We start from the raw sequence: 22593 nt of genomic DNA on the forward strand, positions 1-22593 counted from the left end.
TCAACTCCGTCCCATTTGCAGGCCTAAAAACAAAATTGTGGGTCATTATTGGCACCTTTAGGTAAATTGTACTGTGCTTATCACAGAAGTCAATTCTGAAATAATGCTTTTACCTGGTACAACTTGAAGAGAGGAATTTTTCATATTTCCCATAGCATGTAGCATGGGGTCGACATATATGTATACATGTAATAGGTATTTAATAAATATAAGCGATAAGGCAGTAGTTGCAATGCATGAGTTGCTGAGAAAATGCTGTATAATTTCTTTAAGTCATTACTAAATAACTAGTGAATTCAGAACATGTTTTATATATGGTAGGATCAGGGATAGATTGGTTTTTTTAAAATGTCAGCCTCTTTACTTCAGAAAATTGGCAGCTAGTAAGTTGGTTGAATGATAAGAAAAATTAGTTTCTTGCAGGATAGGTTGAGCTTTTTAAAAGCCACTGTAGTTTGGACTAAACATTATGATTCTCTGACAATAAGTTAAATGAGGACCTTATATCATGTAAATCTAATCTAATGTTTTCTTCATAGGAGGTGGTGAGAAAGCCCGGGCACTTCACATATCAAGAGGAAAACTGTTACCCAGAGAAAGAATTGACAATCTTATAGACCCAGGGTTGGTATATACCCAGGTGCTAACTCAGTGTTCTCTGTTCCATGACACTTTATTAGACCATTTTGTAAATAAATGGTTTTGAATTCTGGTTCTTATTTTAATAATTGAAATAAATACTTTAAATAAAGAAGTATTATCACACTATAGGAAAATAAAGTCTCTTGTCCCACCACCCTGTCATAAATGCTTTTATCATTCATTCAACAACAAATGTTTATCAAGAGCCTGCTGTGTGTCAAGCACTGTTCTAAGCTCTACTGATATATCAGTGAAAAAAACATAGTTCCTTGCCCTGCTGGAGTTGATGTTATCGCAGGGGGAGACAGAAAATGAACAGTAAGCACAATATGTAAGTTACACAGTATGTTAAAAGGTGATAAATGCTGTGGGAAAAGAAAATAGACTAAGGGGAGGAAGGATGGGACAAGTTGCAGTTTCAAATGGTGTGATGAGGGTGGGCTTCTTTGAGAAGGCGACACTGGAGGGAGTAGCGATGGTCCTGCTATGTCTGGAAAAGAGTGTTCCATTCCAGGCAGAGGGGTCAACCCGTGCAGAGACCCAGAGATGCAAGTGCGTCTGATATGCACACGGAATAGCCGGGGGCCAGAGAGGCTGGGGCAGAGACAGTGAAGGGAGAGTAGTAGGACATGGGGCCAGATTACATAGGGCCTTGTCAGCCAATGTAAGGGTTTTTACTCTTGCCCTGAGAGAAATGGGGTGTCATTGCAGTTTTGAGCAGAACACTATTATGATCTTTCTAACTTATGTTTAAGAGTTTATGTGTAAGAGTTACTCTGGCTGCTGCATTTTGAGTAGACTATAGGACAGCAAGGGTGGAAGCAGGAACCAATTAGAAGGCTGTTGCAGTCATTTAAGAGAGAGATGGAACTCTGTATATTCTGCATGATTTTTTGGTAAACATACCAACTCATTTAATAAAAAAGAGAGAGATGATGAAGGCTTGGATTAGGGTAATAATAGAGGCAGTAAGAATGGTTGGATTCTGGATGTATTGTGACACTAGCGCCAACAAGATTTCCCTGACAGACTGGCTTTGGGGTAGAAAGAGGGAGAGTGAGGAGTAAATGAAATCTTAAAAAAAAAATGTCTGTTTTGTTAGGACAAGAGCAGTAGGTGCTAATACAGGAAATATTGCACATACATACACATGCACACAGCCACAAGTCCCACCAACCTGGAGACAAACACCTTTAACACCTAGTGTCTATCCTTCTAAACTATTTTTATGTCTATATATATCAGACAGCTACCTCTATGGTTTTCAAAAGCAAAAATGGAATCCTAGTAAATGTGTTTTGTAATCTCCTTCTTTTCTACTTAATGTATCTTGAAAGTTGAAGTAAGTGAGAGGTAGAGTAATGTGGTGAAGAGCCTGGTTTCAGGATCTGGACTGCTTAGAATAAAATGCTAGCTCTACCACTGACTGTTTTTGTGACTTTAGATGAGTTACTTAATCTTCCCGTGTCTCAGTTTCCTCATCAATATATGGGGATTGTAATAGGGTCCACCTCAGGGTAGTTCTGAGGAGTAAATGACTTAATGTTCTTGAAGCTCTTAGAAGAGTGCCTGGCACATGGTAAATGCTATGTAAGAGTTAGCTTCTGCTCTCTATATTAATAAACACATTTCTACAACATCTTTTAAAATAATTACCTAATGTTCTGTTGTATGGATATACCATATAAATCCCCAAAATATTAACACTGGGTTTTGTTTTAGATATTCTTTCTAGAGTTTATTTACAATATGCATATTTGAAACATCACCCCGTTAAAGAAAAAAAATCTTACCTTTTCCATGTGTAACTAGAACTTTATTTAAAAAATGTGATTTCTTTTCCTATGACATTAATTCAAGTAGTATCCTTTCTTCCCTGTAGGTCTCCGTTTCTGGAATTTTCTCAGTTTGCAGGTTACCAGCTGTATGATAATGAGGCGGTTCCTGCAGGTGGCATTATTACAGGCATTGGAAGAGTATCAGGGTGAGTACTCTGTGTGCACTCAGTAATGTGGGGCGGGAAGAAGACTGACGAGGTGTAGGCATCTGGCATTCACTTTCCCATATTAACATGCAAGTGTTGTGCTGTTTATATTATTTAAGACTGATAACAGTCTATGCAGAATTGTGTTAGAGTCATCTGTGAAGCTTTCAAGTCAAAAATTAAAGGAAAAAAAATGACAGGGAAAATCCTTGGGCTCCAGTCAGACCTCCCTATTCAATCAAAATCTCCAGATGCGGGCTTCACATGTAATTTCCAAAGGTTCCACAGGCATCTTTTTTTTTTTTTTGTAAATTGTGGCAACATATATACAACTTAAAATTTCCCATTTTAGCCACATTCAAGCATGCAATTCATGGCATTAATTGTATTCACAATGTGATGCTACCATCACTATCTTCCTTTACCAAAACTTTCATTAGCAACTTTGCACCCATTAAGCAACAACTGTCCATTCCCCAATCCCCTTTCCCCTGCCCCCCACCCCGGGAGCCTGTAATCTATCTTCTGTCTCTCTGAATTTTATATTCTGGTGACTTCATGTAAGTGAAATCATACAAAATCTGACCTTTTGTGCTTGGCTTATTTCATTCAACATGATGTCTTCAAGGTTCTTTCATGCTGAAGCATGTATCAGAACTTCATTCCTTTTTACAGCTGAATATTATTCCATTATATGTATATACCTCATTTGTTTATCCAGTTCATCCATTGATGCACACTTGGGTTTGCTTCCACCTTTGGTTAATGTGAAGAATGCTGCTATAAACTTTGATGTACAAATCATTTTGAGTCCCTGCTTTCAATTCTTCTGGGAATATGCTTAGAAGTGGGATTGCCAGGTCATGTGATGATTCTATACTGAACTGTCTGAGGAGCTGCCAAAATGTTTTCCACAGTGCCTGCACTATTTTACATTCCCACCAACCATGTACCAGGGTACTTTTTTTACATTTTTGTCAGCAGTTGGTATTTTGTTTTGTTTTTTTTCTTTTAAAGTAATAGCCACCCCACTGGGTATGAAGTGGTATCTCATTGTGGTTTTGATTTACATTTCTGTAATGGCTAATGATGAACATCTTTTCGTGTGCATGTTGGCCAATTTTTATCTTCTTTGAAATAAAAATTCTTTGAAGATAAAAATTCTTGGCCTATCCAAGTCCTCTACCCATATTTTAATTGGGTTGTTTGTTGTTTTGTTGTTGTTATAGGAGTTCTTTATATATCCAATGTAACTGGATATTAAGCCCTCATCATATATATAGTTTCCAAATATATTCTCCCATTCTTTAGGTTGTCTTTTACTTTTTTGCTAATGTCCTTTGATGCACAAAAGTTTTCAATTTTGATGAAGTCCAATTCATCTGTTTACTTTTTTTTGCTTGTGCCTTTGGTGTAAAGTCGAAGAAATCATTGCTCAACACAAAGTCCTGAAGATATTCCCCTATGTCATCTTATAGGATTTTTATAGTTTAAGTTCTTGTATTTAGGTCATTGAACCATTTTGAGTTAATTTTTGTATATGAGTATCCAGTTTTCCCAGCACCATTTGTTGAAGAGACTGATCTTTCCTCATTGAGAACGCTTGGTACCCTTTTCAAAAATCAGTTGTGCGGATTTGTTTCTGAGCTCCTAATTCTATATCACTGGTCTATATGTCTGTCCTTGTGTCAGTACCATGCTGTTTTGATTACTGTAGGTGTGTAATAGTTTTTACAACTGGGAAGTGTGAGTCCTCCAATATTGTTCTTTTTCAAGATAGTTTTGCCCTGTTGGGGCCCTTTGCCCTTCCATATGAATTTGATGATTGGCTTTTCCATTTCTGCAAAGAAGGATGTTGGAATTTTGATTGGGGTTGCATTGAATCTTTAAATTGCTTTGAATAGTATCAATGTCTTAACAATATTAAGTCTTCCAATTTATGACCATATTTAGGTCTTCTTAAATTTCTTTCATCAGTGTTTTGTAGTTGTCCAGTTACAAGTCCTTTACATCCTTGGTTAAATTTATTCTAGGTATTTTATTCTTTTTGTTGCTCTTGTAAATGGAGTTGTGTTCTTGGTTTCATTTTTTGATTGTTCATTGCTGATGTATAGCTGTATGTTGACTTTTGCCCCCCACACCCCATCCCCCATCAACACTTTCCTGAATTGCTTACTTATAAATTCTTTGGGATTTTCTCTATATAGGATCGTGGCATTTGTGAATAGGGATAGTTCTACTTCTTCTTTTCCAATTTGGATGACTTTTTCTTGCTTAATTCCTCTGGCTAGAATTTGCAGTACAGTGTTGAATAATAGCAGATGTCCTTGTTTTGTTCCTGATCTTGGGGGACAAGTTTTCAGGCTTTCACTATTGAGTATGATGTTAGCTGTAGGTTTTTCATAAATGCCCATTATCATGTTGAGGAAGTTGCTTTTATTCCTAGTTTTCTGAGTGTTTTTATCAAGAATGGGTGCTGGATTTTGTTCGATGCCTTTTCTGAGTCAATTGAGGTGACCTTTTTTTTTTTTGTCCTTTATTCTGTTAATATGGTTTATTACATTAATTGATTTTCTTATTTTGAACCACCTTTTGCATTCCTGAGATAAATCCCTCTTGGTCATGGTATATAATCCTTTTAATGTGCTATTGGATTTGGTTTCCTAATAGTTTGTTGAAGATTTTTACATCTATATTCCTAAGGGATATTGGTCATAATTTTTTTTTTCTTGTGGTATCTTTATCTGGCTTTGGCGAGATGTGATATTGACCTTAGAATGAATTAGGAAGGCTCCCCTCCTCTTCAATTTTTTGGAAGATCTGAGCAGGATTGATGTTAATTCTTCTTGGGATGTTTGGTAAAATTCAGCAGTGAAACAGTCTGGTTGTTGGCTTTTCTTTGTTGGGAGGTTTTTGATTACTTCAGTCTTTTTATTTGTTATTGGTCTGTTGAAGGTTTCTCTTTCCTCTTGAGTCAGTTTAGGAAGTTTGTGTGTCTAGGAATTTGTCCATTTTATAACTTACTGATTCTTAATTGGTAAGTTTGGTTATGGCTGGATCCAGGAGCTCAAAGATTATAATAAGGTCACAGGCTGTTTTCTGCTGCTGGGTCTGCTTGCCTGTGTTGGTTTTGTTCCTAGTCTTGCTGTCCAAACATAGGCAAAAATGGCCATAGGCAGTCCCTGGTTTAATAGTCTGTATGCTCAGTGGCTGCTGTGGAAGAGAGCTCCCACAGAAGTTGGGCCTGGGGCCTCTGCCTTTTGCCAAGTCAACAGTTTTGGATTTGATTAGAAATTCCTGTTTTTTTGGCTCACTTGTGAAACTGGGCTCTGGGCCTGCCCCACTTGAACCGCATGGATTAAGAATAGAGGAGGTATATTCTAGAAGGAAAAAGGAGTTCTGCTTATTGGAATAATGAATGCTAGATGGTCATAACCAACTGATGTCTAATACAAACATATTCTTGTGGATTAATTTTGTTTCCATTCTATAATATGTCTGTGACCTTTTAATAGGAAGCAAAAGTGTCTGTGACACTTACTGAAGTTCACATAATTAGCAAAGAGCAGAGCTAGAATTTCAGCTCTAGTTTTGCCCGACTTCACAGTCTGGCCTGTTTCCAGTTATCAGACGCTGCTTGAGTTTTTTTGGGTGCAGTATCCCTAATGGCAGAGAAGTGTGACCACACATCCAAAAGTATGGGGTTATGGTTCAGCAGCCTGCCATAAGCTTAAATTTCTTTTGATTTCTGGTTTGTTTAATGAAAGTCATTAAAAAGTTGTATTCCACCCTGTAAAATGTTAATTTTAATGTAGGAAAAGGTTTCCTATGACCTGGTCAATAAAATTGATGCTCCAAGGAGAGAAGCCATGTTTGGTCTGGTGTTGTGCTCTCGGGCCACAGATGCTAATAACCTGACTAACTCAGGTTGCATGTTTAGTTTGCTCTTCTCCACTTTTTTTTTTCCACACAAAATTCTATGAGTTATTCTAGAGTTTTCCACGGAATATGAAATGAGATAAAACATCATAAATATAAAAATAATTAAATTTTGTAAAGAACTCTTATCATTTCAAGTTTCAAATTAACTTCTGTTTTCAAGAGTTCTTGGCAGTGTTTAAAGGTTCTCCTTACTGGCTATCTTCACTTACCATACTGCCCTTTTTTTGTTACCTGTGGGCCCTTGTGCCCAACAAACTGAATTTCGTGAGAAAGGGATCTGTTGATGACTCATTATTCCTTTCATATGTTTAAATGTGCTATTTTAAAGTTTACATCTATTGTTGATAAGATAAAATTGTATTTTAAACTTAATTTATTTTTATAGAAAAGAATATGCAGCAACACTGAAGAACTTCTGAAAATATAAGAAATAAATATTACTACTCTTGACTGGTCAGTTTTCAGTTTTGCAAATTTCCTTCCAATGAGGAAACTTTGAAGGTTTATTCTGAGAGTTTCCCTCACCCTTGAGATTTGGAATTTTTTTTTTTTTTTAAATGATCTTGTTTAGGACGCTTTCATTTAAAGAAGCATTATGAAATACAGCTTAGTTTTTCACTGTTACTCTAGGATTGATGATTCTTTAAAAATTAAGTATGAATTTGTAAACTTGTTAAAGTGATTATTTTGTGTCATAGGAATGAATAACTGATAAAAGTTTGTTTTAAAACATAAGGTTGTCAACTAATATATGTCAATAGTGGTATGTGCTAGAAGTTGAAGGTTACACTGGAGTGTCTCGGAATGAGATGTGATTGACCTTTAATTTTTAAGAAATCACTCACATTCTCCTTCCAATTGAAATTTCTGCCTTTCAGAGTGGAATGTATGATTGTTGCTAATGATGCCACTGTCAAAGGATGGTACCTACTACCCAGTGACTGTGAAAAACATGTACGGGCACAAGAAATTGCACTGCAAAAACAGGCTTACGTGCATCTACTTGGGTAAGTCACAAGAGCTGTAAAGTAAACTATTATTAGACATTATCAATGGGTATTTTTAAAGATTGTTTCTCCTTTAATTACAAAGGAAATGCATGTTTTTTGGCTGAAAATTTGGGATTAGAGGGAGTAAACAAAAACCTTCCTATAATCTCACTTAGCAGTCACCCTTGATAATACCGTGGTGAATGCTATTTTTTATCTCTTGACATGTTGAATTTTTTCTCCTGTGACTCTTTTCTGTTAACCATAATGGGTTCAAACTATGAAAAATAATAATTGATATTTATAGATCTCTTGAGTGCCAGATACTATATTAAGTGATTATGTATAGAAATTGAGGCAACGTAATTTAAAATAAATTTAATTTGAAGTGAAAGTAAATTTATATTTGAAATTGAAATACTTTTAAACTTAAGAGTATTTCAAAAAGAACCTAAGAGAGGCTCCCGGCAAGATGGTGGCATAGAGAGGTGTTGGATTTAGTTAGTCCCCTGAAGCAACTAATAAACAACCAGGAACAACTAGTAAATAATCTGGAAAAACTGCTGGGGACAACCATGACTGTCCACACATTGTACACCAATCTGGATTGGGTGGAATGGCTGAGATTACAGTATAAAAGCTGTAAGTAAAAACTGTGGAATTGTGCGAGAAGCCCCCTTCCCCCACGGCAGGCTGAGCTGCAAGACCTTGCTGTGGGAGAAAGCAGCATTCCCAGAGCAAGTGAATATAGCGCAACCTAGCTTCAACTGGGATTTTAATTAACAATGTAGACTGCTGAATGCAAGCTACAAACATAGACAAACCCCTAATACGCAGCAGTGTACCCTGAGGTTGCTCCCAGTGGAGAAGAGGTGGGGATGATGGAAAAAAAATTAAATTAAAATAAAAAAAAATACAGAGGCTTTTAGAGACGACTGAACTTAAGAGAGCCAGAAAATGCCTGCTGCCCCAGGAAAGGGAGCCCAGATCAGGTGGTATCTCTGACCAATGGGCAAAATGGGGGGCTGTGAATGGCTCTGAAAAGGGGCTTTCTTTCCTTTTTCTCTCTCTCAACCTGAGTGGCTCAGTGGAGAGAGCCTCAGCCATTTTCAGTTTGCAAGCGCTCTTGACCCAGACAGGGGTGGAGTTCACAGAGTCAGAGGGACAAATGAGTAATTCACGTGTAGATGATAACACCCCCTAGGGGGTGTATCTTCACCTAAGAGGAAGGAGGTGGGGCCCAAGATCTAGTGCCTACCCTCCCATCAGAACTCAGACCCCAGCGCCTGGGGGAAAACAGTCAAAACAGAAACAACGTAAGCTGACTATAATTATAGGGGCCACCACCTCTTTACACCAGTCGGGAACAACAGGCTGACAGGTGCCACTGCTGGGCAGGTTAGGAAAACCACAGTGGCTAGAGGCCACATGGGAAAGTCTATCAGTCTTCTAAAACACACCCTCAGGGAAACTTGACACCGACTATAGCCCCATTCTGAGACCTGAACCCATTCTGGTGGGAAAATCTGATTGGGGGTAACCAAGGAAACCAGATGTCTAGACAACAGAAAACTGCAAATTACACTACAAAAACAAAGATATGGCCCAAAGGAACAATGTACACCTTAGTTGAGATACAGTTGAGATATTGTTTCACTTTAATGAAACAATCAATTAAAGATTTTCAAAGAAATATGCTAAATCAATTCAGAAACCAAGTCAACAAGTTCAGGGAAGATATGGCAAAAGAGATGAAGGATATAAAGAAAATACTGGGTGAATGTAAGGTAGAAATCTAAAGTTTGAAAAAACAGCTGGCAGAATCTATGGAAATGAAAGGCACAACACAAGATTTGAAAAACACAATGGAGACATACAACAGCAGAGTTCAAGAGGCAGAAGAAAACATTCAGGAACTGGAGAACAAGATACCTGAAATCCTACACACACAAAAAAACGGGAAACAATGGAACAATATGAGCAATGTTCCAGGGAATTGAATGACAACATGAAGTGCATAATGTACGTGTCATGAGTGTCCCAGAAGGAGAAGAGAAGGGAAAAGGGACAGAAGCAATAATAGAGGAAATAATCAATGAAAGTTTCCCATCTCTTATGAAAGACATAAAATTACAGATCCAAGAAAGACAGCATACCCCAAACAGAATAGATCTGAAAAGACCTGTGCAAAAACACTTAATAATCAGATTATCAAATGTCAAAGACAGAGAATCCTGAAAGCAGCAAGAGAAAAGCGATCCATCACAACAAAGGAAGCTTGATAAAACTATGTGCGGATTTCTCAGGAGAAACCATGAAGGCAAGTAGGAAGTGGTGTGATATATTTAAGATACTGAAAGAGAAAAACCACCAACCAGGAATCCTATATCCAGCAAAACTGTCCTTTAAATATGAGAGAGAGTTTAAAATATTCTCTGGCAAACAGACAATGAGAGAGTTTGTGAACAAGATACCTGCTCTATAGGAAATACGAAAGGGAGAACTACAGACAGATAGGAAAAGACAGGAGTGAGAGGTTTGGAACACAATTTTGGGTGATGGTAGCACAAGAATGTAAGTACAGTGAACAAAGATGACTGTGAATATGGTTGAAAGAAGAAGGTTAGGAGCATGTGGGACACCAGAAGGAAAGAGGAAAGATAGAGACTGGGACTGTATCACTCAGTGAAACCTAGAGTGCTCAACAATTGTGATAAAATGTACAAATATGTTTTTACATGAGGGAGAACAAATGAATGTCAACCTTGCAAGGTGTTAAAAATGGGATGGTATTGGGGAAAAAAATACAATCAATGCAAACTGTACACTTAACAGAAGCATTATATTATGCTTCCTTTAATGTAACAAAGGCAATATACCAAAGCTAAATGCCTATAGGTGGGGGATATAAGGGAGGTGTATGGGACTTTTGGCATTGATGATTCTGTCTCTTTATTTTACTTTTATTTTAATTGTCTTTCCTTTTGTTGCTTTTTAGCTATCATTTTTTTTCTTTCTTTCTCTTTTTCTTTTGTCTCTCTGTCTTCTTTGACTCTTCCTCCTTTGTGGAAGAAATGGAGATGTCCCTTATATAGATAGTGATGATGGTGGTGAATGCATAAATATATGATTATATAGGGAGCCCATCAATTGTTTACTTAGGACGGAATGTATGGTGAGTGAACAAAACCGACTTTAGAAAAAACAGGTTGGTGAAGAAACATTGAGGGAGGGCACTATATTGAGTGAAATAAGTCAGACACAAAAGGACAAATTTTGTATGGTCTCACTGATATGAACTAATTATAATATGTAAACTCATAGACATGAAATATAGATTACCAGGATATAGAATGAGGCTAAAGAATAAGAGCTGTTGCTTATTATGAGCAGAATGTTTACGTTAAACTTAAGTGTTTGGAAATGGACAGAGGTGACAGTAGCATGTTATTGTGAGAATAAATAACAGTGCTGAATAGTGTTTTAATGTGGTGGAAAGGGGAAGCTTAGAGTCACATATGTCACCAGAAGGAAAGTTGGAGGTTAAAATATGGGAATATATAAAACAGTGAATGTTGTAGTGGGCAATGTCCGTGATTAACTGTACAAATATTAGAATATCCTTTCATGAACTAGAACAATGTATGCAGTATAACTAAAGCTAATAATAGAGGGTTATATAGGGAAAAAGTATACCTATTGCAAACTATGTACTACAGTTAGTACTATTTTAACATTCTTTCATCAACAGTAACAAATGTACTATACCAATACTATGAGTCAGTAATGGGGGGGCAGGGTTAGGGGTATGGGAGGATTTGAGTTTTCTTTTGTGTTTTTATTTGTTTTCTGATGTAATGAAAATGTTCTAAAAATTGGGAAAAAAGATTAATTGTGGTGATGGATGCCCAGCTGTGTGATGGTACTGTGGGCAGTTGATTTGGATGATTGTATGATATGTTAACAATCTCAATAAAATTGAATTAAAAAAAAAAAGAACCTAAGAACAGGGAGTTTACAATTGGCACTTCCTGGATATTAGTTTAGTTTGGTAAAACTACAGCACATATTGTTCATGTGTGCAGGTATTTGATTAGGTACCTGGTTGACTCAGTGTGAATTGCTTTTCACATACAGAAAACAGCAAATAAGGCCCTGCTATTTGCAGGCACTTGCCAAACACTACGGAGGACACAATGAGAAGTTGTCCCTGTCCTTGGGGAACTTGTGATGATTTGGAGACCGAGTATAAAGTGTTAAATAATAATAAAGATTTAATACTTCTAGGCATTAGTAGTCGGTATAGGTCTAGCTAACTTTTTTTTTTAAAAAAACATGTACTGTGGTATATTCACAGTGTGTAGTGAATCAAGTGCTTTATATGCATTATTTCATTTTATCCTAACAACAGCTGTATGTGATAGCTACTGTAATCCTAATTTTACTGATGAGGAATCAAGGCATAGAATGGTCAGGAAATATTCCTATTATAACATAGCTATGAAGTAATGAAGCTCTGTTTTGAACCCAGCTGACATCTTATCCATTCCTCTATTCTGCAATAAAAATAGTATCAGAAGGCAATATGTGATAAAATGCCACATATGAATTCTATTTAGATTTATGTAGTGTGTTAGAAGGGGGAGAACTACTTTTTTAGCTGAACTAGTTAAGAATTTATGGTGTTTTGTGGGGGCTGTAGCTGGTCCTCAAAGGATGGAATGCCATAAACATTTCAAGTGGAATTTTGCACAGAGGTAGGAATGCCTAATAGGTGTTGGGAAAATAGTGAATCAGTTTGGCTGCTTTGGGTGACTGGAGAGAGAGAGTCTGGAATAGGCTGCAAAGAGAGGCTATTGTTTTGTGAATGTGATTCTGAGTGTCGTTGATAAAGTCTCCTTGTGTGTAACATGGAGATATACTTACTTCTCTCATTTCCCTTGTCTTCAGTTGATTCAGGAGGGGCAAATTTACCTCGACAAGCAGATGTATTTCCAGATCGAGATCACTTTGGCCGCATATTTTATAATCAGGCAATTATGTCTTCTAAAAATATTACACAGGTAATTTCTCCTTAATGAGATGTATTGCTTTTTTGTTTCAAATGTGTTTGCTAACCACATGCTCTGAGTTGACTTAAAAAAGAAAACAGAATTTAATTTTTTTTGCACAGCCAGTGTCTAAGGTTACCTCTCTCAGAGCCTTTGGTTAGTTATGAAAATGCTCCTTCCTATACTGCAGTAAAGATTACTTACCTAAGTAAAAACAGGTTTTAAAAAGAAAGGGTGCTCAGTAATTCCTTTCTAAGAGTCTAGGATTTCTTTCCAGTACTCTGTGTATAAGGAGACATTTATGACAGTTTGTTTTAGCATTGTGTGTTATAGCAAAAGCTTAAGAGTGATGTAAATGTCCATTAATGGGAGATTAAATAGTATAATTTTTAGCTGTTGAAATGAATGATCTAGAATTGCATGTATCACCATGAATGAGTCCTCAAAAAATCATAATGTGAGTAAAAAAAATAGAACCACAGGTATAGTCAATTACTACATTATTTAAACTAGTACCTTTATATTTATGTATAAACATGTACATGGGAGGATACACTTCAACTTTAGAACAGCGGTTACCTCTGAGGTAGGTAGGAGGGAGAAGAAAGGGGTCAGGTAGGAAGTATATTGAGGGCTTCAACTATGGCTGGAATATTTTATTCCTTTATCAAAAAGACCTGAAGTAAATATGGCCAAATGTCAAGATTTAGTAGAGCTGGATGTTGAGGGAATGGATGTTTATTTTATTATTCTCTAATCTTTTTTATGTGTTTGAAATATTTTGTAATACTTGGTGATAATCCGTTGTTGCCATTTTGTTAATTGAATTTTCTTAAGTTTGGAAAAACCTTTATTATTCTAATTAATGATCTTCATTTACTATTATTATCTTTTTGATTTATGTCAATATGGTAGGTCTTTATTTATTATATATTTTACTGATGTCTAGTGACCTTGCTTATCTCTATGCTTTATTTATCTAGATAGCAACTTCAGCGTTGCTTACTTTTGCACAAGCACCATGGCCCTTAGAACTTAGACAAGAGGTTCTTGAACTTCATATGATGCTTCTCGTATCTTATAAAAATTCTTACTTGCAATCTTGGGTTTTATAGGGGAAATTAGCCCTTTAAATCTGGTATTAGGATTTATATATCCCATAGTGACCTCCGTCACCTTGCATGCTTATTCTTTGCTCTTTCTATTTATGTAGTTTCTTAGTGGGAAATTATATAAAACAACAACTTACTTATTTATGGAGGGCTTCTGTGTGCCAGACACTGTGCTGGTGAATAAAACCAGGTAGGATCTTTGTTTCCATGAAACCTACAGCTTGATCCTCTTAATAGTCAGGTCTTTTTAAAATTAAAATTGTACATATGTATTTTTTTCAAATAGGCAATCCTTGCCTATGGTAAAAAATTCAAAATGTCTAAGGGGCATATGATAGAATGTCTCTCACCTATTTTAGTTTTGTTTTCCAAAAATTTTAATATTTCTTTAACTGGGGTAACTCCTATAGTATGTATGTATGTATGTATGTATGTTTGTATCTATCTATCTATCTATCTACCTACCTACCTACCTATCTATCTATCTATCTATCTATCTATCTATCTATCTGTATTTCTCCTGGATAGGACATTTAGGGTTTATGTCTGCCCTCCTCTATTCATACGAATCTTTAGGAATTAAAAAAAGAAAATTCTGATTGTAGTTGTATATACTCTTCTTCAGAGTGTCTATTCCAGTTCTTTCCGGGATATGAACTCTAAAGCTAAAGCTGCACTGAATACATGTTCATATTGCTTCATATTTTGCTGAAAAAGTCAGGCTATGTGTGAGCACTTTGTTCCTATTAAAAAGATTTCTTCTTACATCATCCTTCTTTTATACAAGAAAAGAATTGTCTGTCTTCTTCTCTAAGGCTCAACTCATTATTTATAATCTTTTTTCAACTCTTTTATTTACGGGTTGGCTTAGAGGGACTGATAAAAATAATTAAAAAAGTTAATTAAATTTGATTAAGTTTATTAAAAATAAAATAATTCTCTTCTGTTCTATAGATCAGTCTCTGTAACTCCAGTTATTTATTGTATGCATTTGATAGGGAACACTAACTTGTTTACCTCAAGTTCAGCCCTTTCCCCCTGCCAAGGTTGTTTTTTATTTAATGTTACTGACTTTGTCCATTGCTCAATACATTGAGCCCCTGATTTCTAAGATGGTACGTCTCTTAACAATTTTATTCTGCTATTTTCTATATCTTTGTAGCTGTGAAAATGTAGACAGAATCTTACAGGCTTTCAAGATTTATAATGTTATTTTGTTCTCCAGGAGAAAAGGCAGTTACACTTAGGAACTGACCCTTGGATTCTCTTCTGTTTCACCTATCTTCCTTCATGGTTAGGTCTTTGGGACCCCCTCTGTTTGCCTTTGAAGTTTAGTGGCTTGGTATGTTGATGTCTGGGGGCCTTTCATATGACTCGTATGTCCTGAGGGTACCTTTCTGAGACTTCTCCATATCCATGATTGATGCCATGATAACCTTGAAAATGTATTTATTTTCCTCATTGTGGTTACCATGTTTGCTGGCTTATATTATCTTGATAAGTAAGATCTTCGTATTTGCTTTTTTTAGGTCTCAGATTACCACTAACTTCTGTTGTTGTTATCACTAACTTTTAATAATTTTTGGTAGCCTGGTTTGCTGTAGATTGGTCTTTGCTCTGCTGTATCAATTCTCTTCTTTGTTTTACCATAATCCTTAGTATACCAACACCAAGGTGTTTTGTTTTTACTAACAGTTTATTACTTCTGAAGTGGGTAATATTCATCTAGCCATGTTACTTTATAGTTCTTCAGGCCTTTCACTTCTTTAAAATTGTGTTTCTGCCAGTTTGTTCTTTTTGGAAATAAGATTATTCCTAGGTTTCTCCCTCCCTCTCTACCTTCTTTCCTGTCCCTCCTATCCTTAATAATTTATTTATTAAATTTATCATGTTGGTTTTCTTTGCTTCAGACCTAGGTTATTGTTTCAGGGCTCTTAGGAGAGGCACTGCATAACTAATTGTTTTTAAACACATTTCAGTGTGTTCATGAAGCCAGATAGGGCTGGAGAGAAATGAAGTCACTCTGCTTGATTACTTTGAGGCTCTGATAAAAAGATTGAGGAAGAAACAGACTTTTCTGGGTAAGATGGACTTTTTGTATTTTGTGGGCATTTCAGCCTATCCAGTCAGCACAATTAAGCATGAGTACTCCAGAATCAGTGGTATTGAGCAGTCAGTATAGTTGATAACGTTGTTAAATCCTGGACAGCTATTGAATTAAGATGTGTATTTTGTGGCTTTTGGTTTTTAACAGTGGATCTTCAGGTCGAGACAGAAAAAATATGATACAGGCAGTATTTGTTTTGTTAAAATTGCTTAGAATTGAAGAAGAAATAACATGAGAGGTTAAAAAAAAAAAACAAAACCATATTACATTTTTAATGGCTGTTCCCCCAAGCAATAGGGGCTTTTTCCTCCATTACAAGTTATATTCATTTACCACAGTATTCCTTTGAACTGGATAGCCTTTTGCATTATTTTCAGTAGAAGAATGGAGGTCTAGAGTTCACACAGCTTTTCAGAATTTGGTTTCTAAAACCTCTTGACTCTGTCAGAGACTTTTTCCATAGAGCAGGTGCTGACCTACAATGTGTAATTTATTTTTGGTGCAGTGATAACCAGTCTCTTATTTGTTCAGGCAAGACCTGGAGGGTAATGAAATTTTGTCTAAAGTGTTTCCAGACTGTTGCATCTGTTTTATAGTGTACTGTTTTTCACATTTGCCTTTACTGAAAAATTTTGTTTATCCCTCTTGTAGAGGTGATACAAGTATTGTTGCTGTAGTTACACATTTTTCTTGGCTTCTTGCTGCTTTCTTACTCTTGATACAAGTCATATAAACACCATGGGCCTCCTTATCTGGTGAAAGGGGTCTCTTGGTTTGTCCATGTCACAGAGCAGGCCCACTTCACTGGTGTCGGGTGGGCAGGAGCCCTTTCCAGTGGAATTCTTTGGAGTGCACCTGTTTCCTGATGCAGATGAGGTCACTGTGTCATCTCCAAGCACAGGGCCCTGCATTGTGCCTCCAAGGCAAACCATATCTGTATATCTGAGTGTGGTCACAAAAGCTTATGGTCCTGCATCTTATGTGCTTTAATATCCTCCTAGTTTAGAATGCAGCAGATATTTTCCTCATGGGCTCAAGGTAATTTTTCGCAGTGAGGCTTCATGGAAGGTCTTGGTTTACAACAAACAGGTGCTTTGGGACATGGAAAAGTTGTCAGCACTGAGATCTCTCTTCTTTGTGAGAGGAAGCAGCAAACAGAGGACACATCTCAGTACACATCGCTCTGTTCCTGAATGTTCTCTTTCTATTTTGGAAGCGATTGAATTTCTCAGAATTGAATGATGAGAAGAGGGAATTGTAACAGTAAGGACTTCTCTTATCTGTGTTCTTTAATTTTTATTTCTATTATCAGAATTTGCTTTAGCAATATTAAGTTTTATGCTTCTTTTTTTTACTTGTGACTAGAATGGCATCTTTTTCTTATTATGAAAACATCTAGAATTTTGACTCCTACATACTTAGTAACTCTAGCTCTTGTTTTTTAGTATCAGCTTTATTGAGATATAATTCACAAACCACAAAGTTACACCCATTTAAAGTATATTAATTCAGTGGTTTTAGGATATTCACAGTTATGTAATCATCATTAAAAGAAACCCTGTATCCATTAGCTGTCACTTCTTATTTCCTCAGTCCTAGGCAACCACTAATTTTCCTTCTGTTTCTGTGGATTTGCCTATTCTGGACCTTTCATATAAATGGAATCATTTAATATGTAGCCTTTTCTGACTGGTTTCTTTCACTTTAGCATAATGGTCTCAAGGTTTATGTATAGTTGGCCCTTTTTTTGTTTTTTTTTTGTTTTTTTTTAATCACCCTCTGGGCTGGTACAGAATTCTGTTTGTGATCTGTCTCCTGTCTCTTCAATAGATGATCAGTTTTCACATCAATGCATTGTAGAAGAACAACAAAAATGCTTCCAAACAGAATTTGTCTCAAGTCTTTAGGTGTCCTTCAGTTTTGGTGACCTAAGGCAGACGGTTTTTTATCTGTATTATTTACCTCTTCCTGCAGAACAAATTACCCAAAACTTAGCAGTTTAATCACATTTATTATATCAGTTTCTATGGGCTGGGGATTTGGGCATGGCTTTATGAGCTGGGTCCACTGCCTCTGGGTCTCTCACAGACTGCAGCCATTACGTTCTTGCTCACTCACATGGCTGTTGGCTAGGTTCAGTTCCTTGCAGGCCATGGGACGGAGGCCACCCTCCTTTCCTTCTCAGATGGCCTCTCCATAGCACATCTCACAACACGTCAGCTGGTTTCATCAGCACAAAAAAAGGAGAGGGCAAGAAAGAATGCCAGCTAGGAAGAGAGAGCTAGCAAGAGGGGATCACAGTCTTTTGTAACCTAATCATGGAAGTGACATCCCATCACTTGCTCTGTTCTATTCATTAAAAGTAAGTCACTAGGGCCACCTCACTCGCAAGGGGTGGTGGTTATACTAGGGCTTGAATACCAGGAGCCAGGGATTATTAGGGCCATTTCAGAAGTCTGTCTACTACAACCTCCTATCCTTTTCTGAGCATAGGTTTTGTATATTAATGATGTATTAGCTGGTGTCAGAGAAGTGAACTATTGATTTTGGTTGTGGAGGAGCTGTGGAGAAAAGACATCTGAATTGCCCTTAGGTAAAATTCCCTAAAGTAGATATGCTAGTAATTTGTCAGCTATTCACTTGTGTGACCTCTTTTACTAAATTGGTAGATTTTTTTCTCCCCTCCAAGATGGCATGGTGGGCATTAGTTTCATTACTCTCATTTTTGTCCGACTACAGATTGATAAATAAGTGCTCTGTCTTTGTTTCCCCCCTGCCCCCAGCCTCTATCCTTGGTCTTTGAATACTTGTTGACACTTACCTACTCTTTTCTCTCTTCTTTCCTCTCTACTTGTTTTCATGGAACTTTCTATGCATGTTTTGTTCTTTAGGTCTTATTTTGAAAATTTTTCCCTTTGAGATTCTGCATCATTGTTACTCTTCTCTAATTTCCTTCACTTCTTGGGGAGGGTATTGAAACAGTTTTGAACTATACCTGGTGTTCTAGTACAGAGAATCTCCCCACAGAATCTTCTCTAGTTTTTTTTGGCTTAAATAAAATCCCATTAAATTTTCAAACATGCAGAAAAGTACAGAGAACAATGAAACGAACATACACGTATCTTTTAAGATTTAAGAAGTGTTAACATTCATTGTGTTACTTTTGACTCAGATTTTAGAAGACTTACTTATCAATATAATAGATTTACAATTCAAAATGTATTGATGGACATTTAGTTTTATTTGCAAACTTCTGTTAATATAATTCACTGCATGATTACTATTTCTTTATGCTCAGGGGCAAGAATTTTTCTAGCCATAGATATCTTTAAACAAACTTCTGGGTGATAGGTAAGCAAAACAATAAGTGGTAAACTCTTCTGAAATATGTTGAGAAATAAATGTTGTAGGCACTTTTAATAACATACATGAAAGCTTCAGTTAGGAAAAATGTGTTTTTTTTGTGACAAAGCCTATTAGATGGAAAAATGTTAACTCATATTACCTTTCAGATTTAGTTTAATATTAATGTGGCATGCTTTTTTAAAAAACAGATATTTGCATGACTGTATGGAAAACTTTTAGAATGTTGGAATTAGTAGCAAAAACTTCTTTCATATGATACATATTTTTTACAGTCTCCATGACATACTAATTTTCTTTGGTGATATTATTTATTCCTCTCTGGGGATATTCAGCCAAACTCAAATTTATTATTCTTTGTGCCATACTAATCTCTGAACAATAATTTTTTTTTTTTTTTTTTTTTTTTTTTTAATTTTATAATGGGAAATTTGAAACATAGGCCAAAGTAGAGAGAACAGTACGGTGAATCCCCATGTATTCATCACCCAGTTTTCATTCAGCTTTCTTTTGAGCAAGATTTTAACCCCAAGGTTAACATTAAATTTATATTTAGAAAGTATATTCAGGGTGACACAAAGAATTAACAACACTTATTTGGAGAATTATTCCTTATGAGGTAAGTGGTACTTGTTTAGAGGACTTAACTATTTTTAGATTTTTAACTTATCCTTTTGATACAGTTTTGCTAAATTATAGATGTATTGTGGGCTTTGTTTTTTCATTAGTGGCTCAGGCTAATAGTCTAATCAGCCCAGTCTTTTCTCTGACAGTCAGATTGTCCATAAACTTTGTGAAAGTATGACATAAGCCCTTCAAAATGCTTCGATACCAGAAGTTAAAAAACGTTTCCAAAGGTTTAGTGGACTCCTTTTTAAAATGAAGTCCAGGGACCAGCTGGTGACTTCCCCTAGTCACTGAAACATTTGTGGAACTATAGAGCCAAAGATTGTATCGTTCATTATTTCAGTTGTATCTCATGGGTGTGCTGTGTGCTTGGATTCCAGATTGCGGTTGTCATGGGCTCCTGTACGGCCGGCGGTGCTTACCTGCCTGCAATGGCTGATGAAAACATCATTGTACGCAAACAGGGTACCATTTTCTTGGCAGGCCCCCCTTTGGTAAGAACATAATCTCTTGACTAATGTGATTTAGAACATTCTATCCTGATTCTAAGTTTGGTCAGGTCACTGTTCTTAGTTTTCAGAACAAGTACTGGTAGAGATATATAATGAACCTTAAATTTTAATTGTCTGCCTTCATAATTATAATGTGATGTTGTTAAATAAGAAAGGGGAAATTTTAAAGAAAGAGGACAGATCATTGGTGTGATAGGTTTTCCATCAATCATGGGTTCAAATTTTCTTTCATGCCTATAAAAGTTCATATGCTGACATTCAATGTCTAACTTGCCTCACGTGCACAGGAAACCTGAAGATTATGGGAACTTTATTAAAGGTCTTAGAGATAAGTGATACAATCTGTCTAAACACATTTCGATTCTAATGAATATAGATTTTAAGTACCTCTCAAAGTGTCATGCTTTTTCCCCTTTCTTTTCTTTATTAATAGATTTTATTTTTCAGAGCAGTTTTAGGTTTACAGAAAAATTGAACTGGTAGTACAGAGAGTTCCCATATATCCACTCCACCCCTGAACACAATTTCCCCTATTATTAACTTCTTATATTAGCATATTACATTTGTTACACTGAATGAACCAATATTGATACATTATTATTACCTAAAGTCTATCGCTTGCATTTGGGTCCATATAGTTTTGACAAATTCGTAATGTCATATATCCACAATTACAGTATCATTCAAAATAGTTTCACTGCCCTAAAAATACCCTGTGCTCCATCTGTTCATCCCCCACCTTACTGCCCCAAACCCTTGGTAACCACTGATCTTTTTACTGTTTCTATAGTTTTGCCTTTTCCAGAATGTCATGTAGTTGGAATCATACAGTATGTTTCAGACTGGCTTCTTTCACTTAGAAATGTACATTTAAAGTTCCTATATCTTTTCATAGCTTGGTAGCTCATCTTCTTAAAAATTCAGTTTTATTGAGATATATTCACAACCATACAACAATCAGTTGTTCACAGTACCACCATAAAGTTGTGCATTCATCACTGCAATTTTTGAACATTTTCATTACTCCAAAAAAATAAAAGTAAGAATAAAAATACAGGTGAAAAGTACAGCAAAGTAGCAGGATACAAGATCAACACGCAAAACTCAGTAGTATCCTTTACACTAGTAATGAGCTACATGAGGAAGAAATCAAGAAAAAAATTCCGTTTACAATAGCTACCAAAACAATAAAATATTTAGGAATAAACTTAACTAAGGCCATGAAAGACTTATACATAGAGAACTACAGGCAATTGCTAAAAGAAATCACAGAGGACCTACATAAATGGAAGGACATACTGTGTTCATGGATTGGAAGACTAAATATAGTTAAGATGTCAGTTCTACCTAAATTGATTTATAGATTCAATGGAATATCAATTTAAATACCAACAACTTACTTTGCAGAAATAGAAAAACCAATAACCAAATTTATTAGGAAGGGCAGGGTGCCCCAAATAGCCACAAATACCTTGAGAAAGAGCTCGTTTCTTTTTTATCACTGAGTAATATTTTATTGTATGAGTGTACTAAAGTTTGTTTATCTGTTCACCTATTGAAGGACATCTTGCTTGCTTTCAGTTTTTGGCAATTGTGAATAAAGCTGCTATAACGATTCATGTATAGGTCTTCTTGTGGATCTAATTTTAACTCATTTGGGTAAATACCTAGGAACATGTATGGTGTTTCGGTTTGCTAAAGCTGCCAGAAGGCAATATACCAGAAATAGGTTGGCTTTTACAATGGGGGTTTATTAGCTTACAAATTTACAGTTCTAAGGCCATGAAAATGTTCAAATTAAGGCGTCAGTAGGATGTTACCTTCTCCCAGCATCTGTACGTCTCTGTCACATGGGAAGGCACATGGCCAAAGTCTGCTGGTCCTTTGTTCCCGGGTTTTGTTGCTTTCAGCTTCTGGCTTCAGTGACTTCCTCTCTCAGCTCCTCCTGGGCCTTTTTCTCTTTGAGATTCTGGGCTTCTTCTGTCTTATCCTCTCATAAGGAACTCCAGTAGAAGGGTTAAGACCCACCTTGAGTGGTCTGGGTCACATCTCAATTGAAATAACCTAAAAAAAGATGCTACTCACAGTAGGTCTTCACCCACAGGAATGGATTAATAGAACATGGCCTTTTCTGGGGTGCATAACAGCTCCAAACTACCACAGTAAGACTATGTTTAGCTTTGTAAGAAACTGACAAACTGCCCTCCAGAGTGGCTGTACCGTTTTGCATTCCCATCAGCAGTAAATGAGAGTTCCTGTTGATC

At 36.3% G+C, this 22593-nt stretch overlaps 1 protein-coding gene across 1 annotated transcript in view; it reads left to right on the forward strand.

Moving 5' to 3' along the window:
* Window positions 1-22593, forward strand: part of MCCC2 (methylcrotonoyl-CoA carboxylase 2) — an 82684-nt gene that overhangs the window by 18843 nt on the left and 41248 nt on the right. Inside the window, 6 exon segments of the mRNA XM_037801646.1 lie at window positions 540-624; window positions 2525-2626; window positions 7447-7489; window positions 7491-7575; window positions 12508-12620; window positions 20198-20311. Coding sequence (XP_037657574.1) covers window positions 540-624; window positions 2525-2626; window positions 7447-7489; window positions 7491-7575; window positions 12508-12620; window positions 20198-20311 — 542 coding nt within the window.

This window comes from Choloepus didactylus, chromosome 13 (assembly GCF_015220235.1).
Source record: "Choloepus didactylus isolate mChoDid1 chromosome 13, mChoDid1.pri, whole genome shotgun sequence".
Taxonomy (NCBI): domain Eukaryota; kingdom Metazoa; phylum Chordata; class Mammalia; order Pilosa; family Megalonychidae; genus Choloepus; species Choloepus didactylus.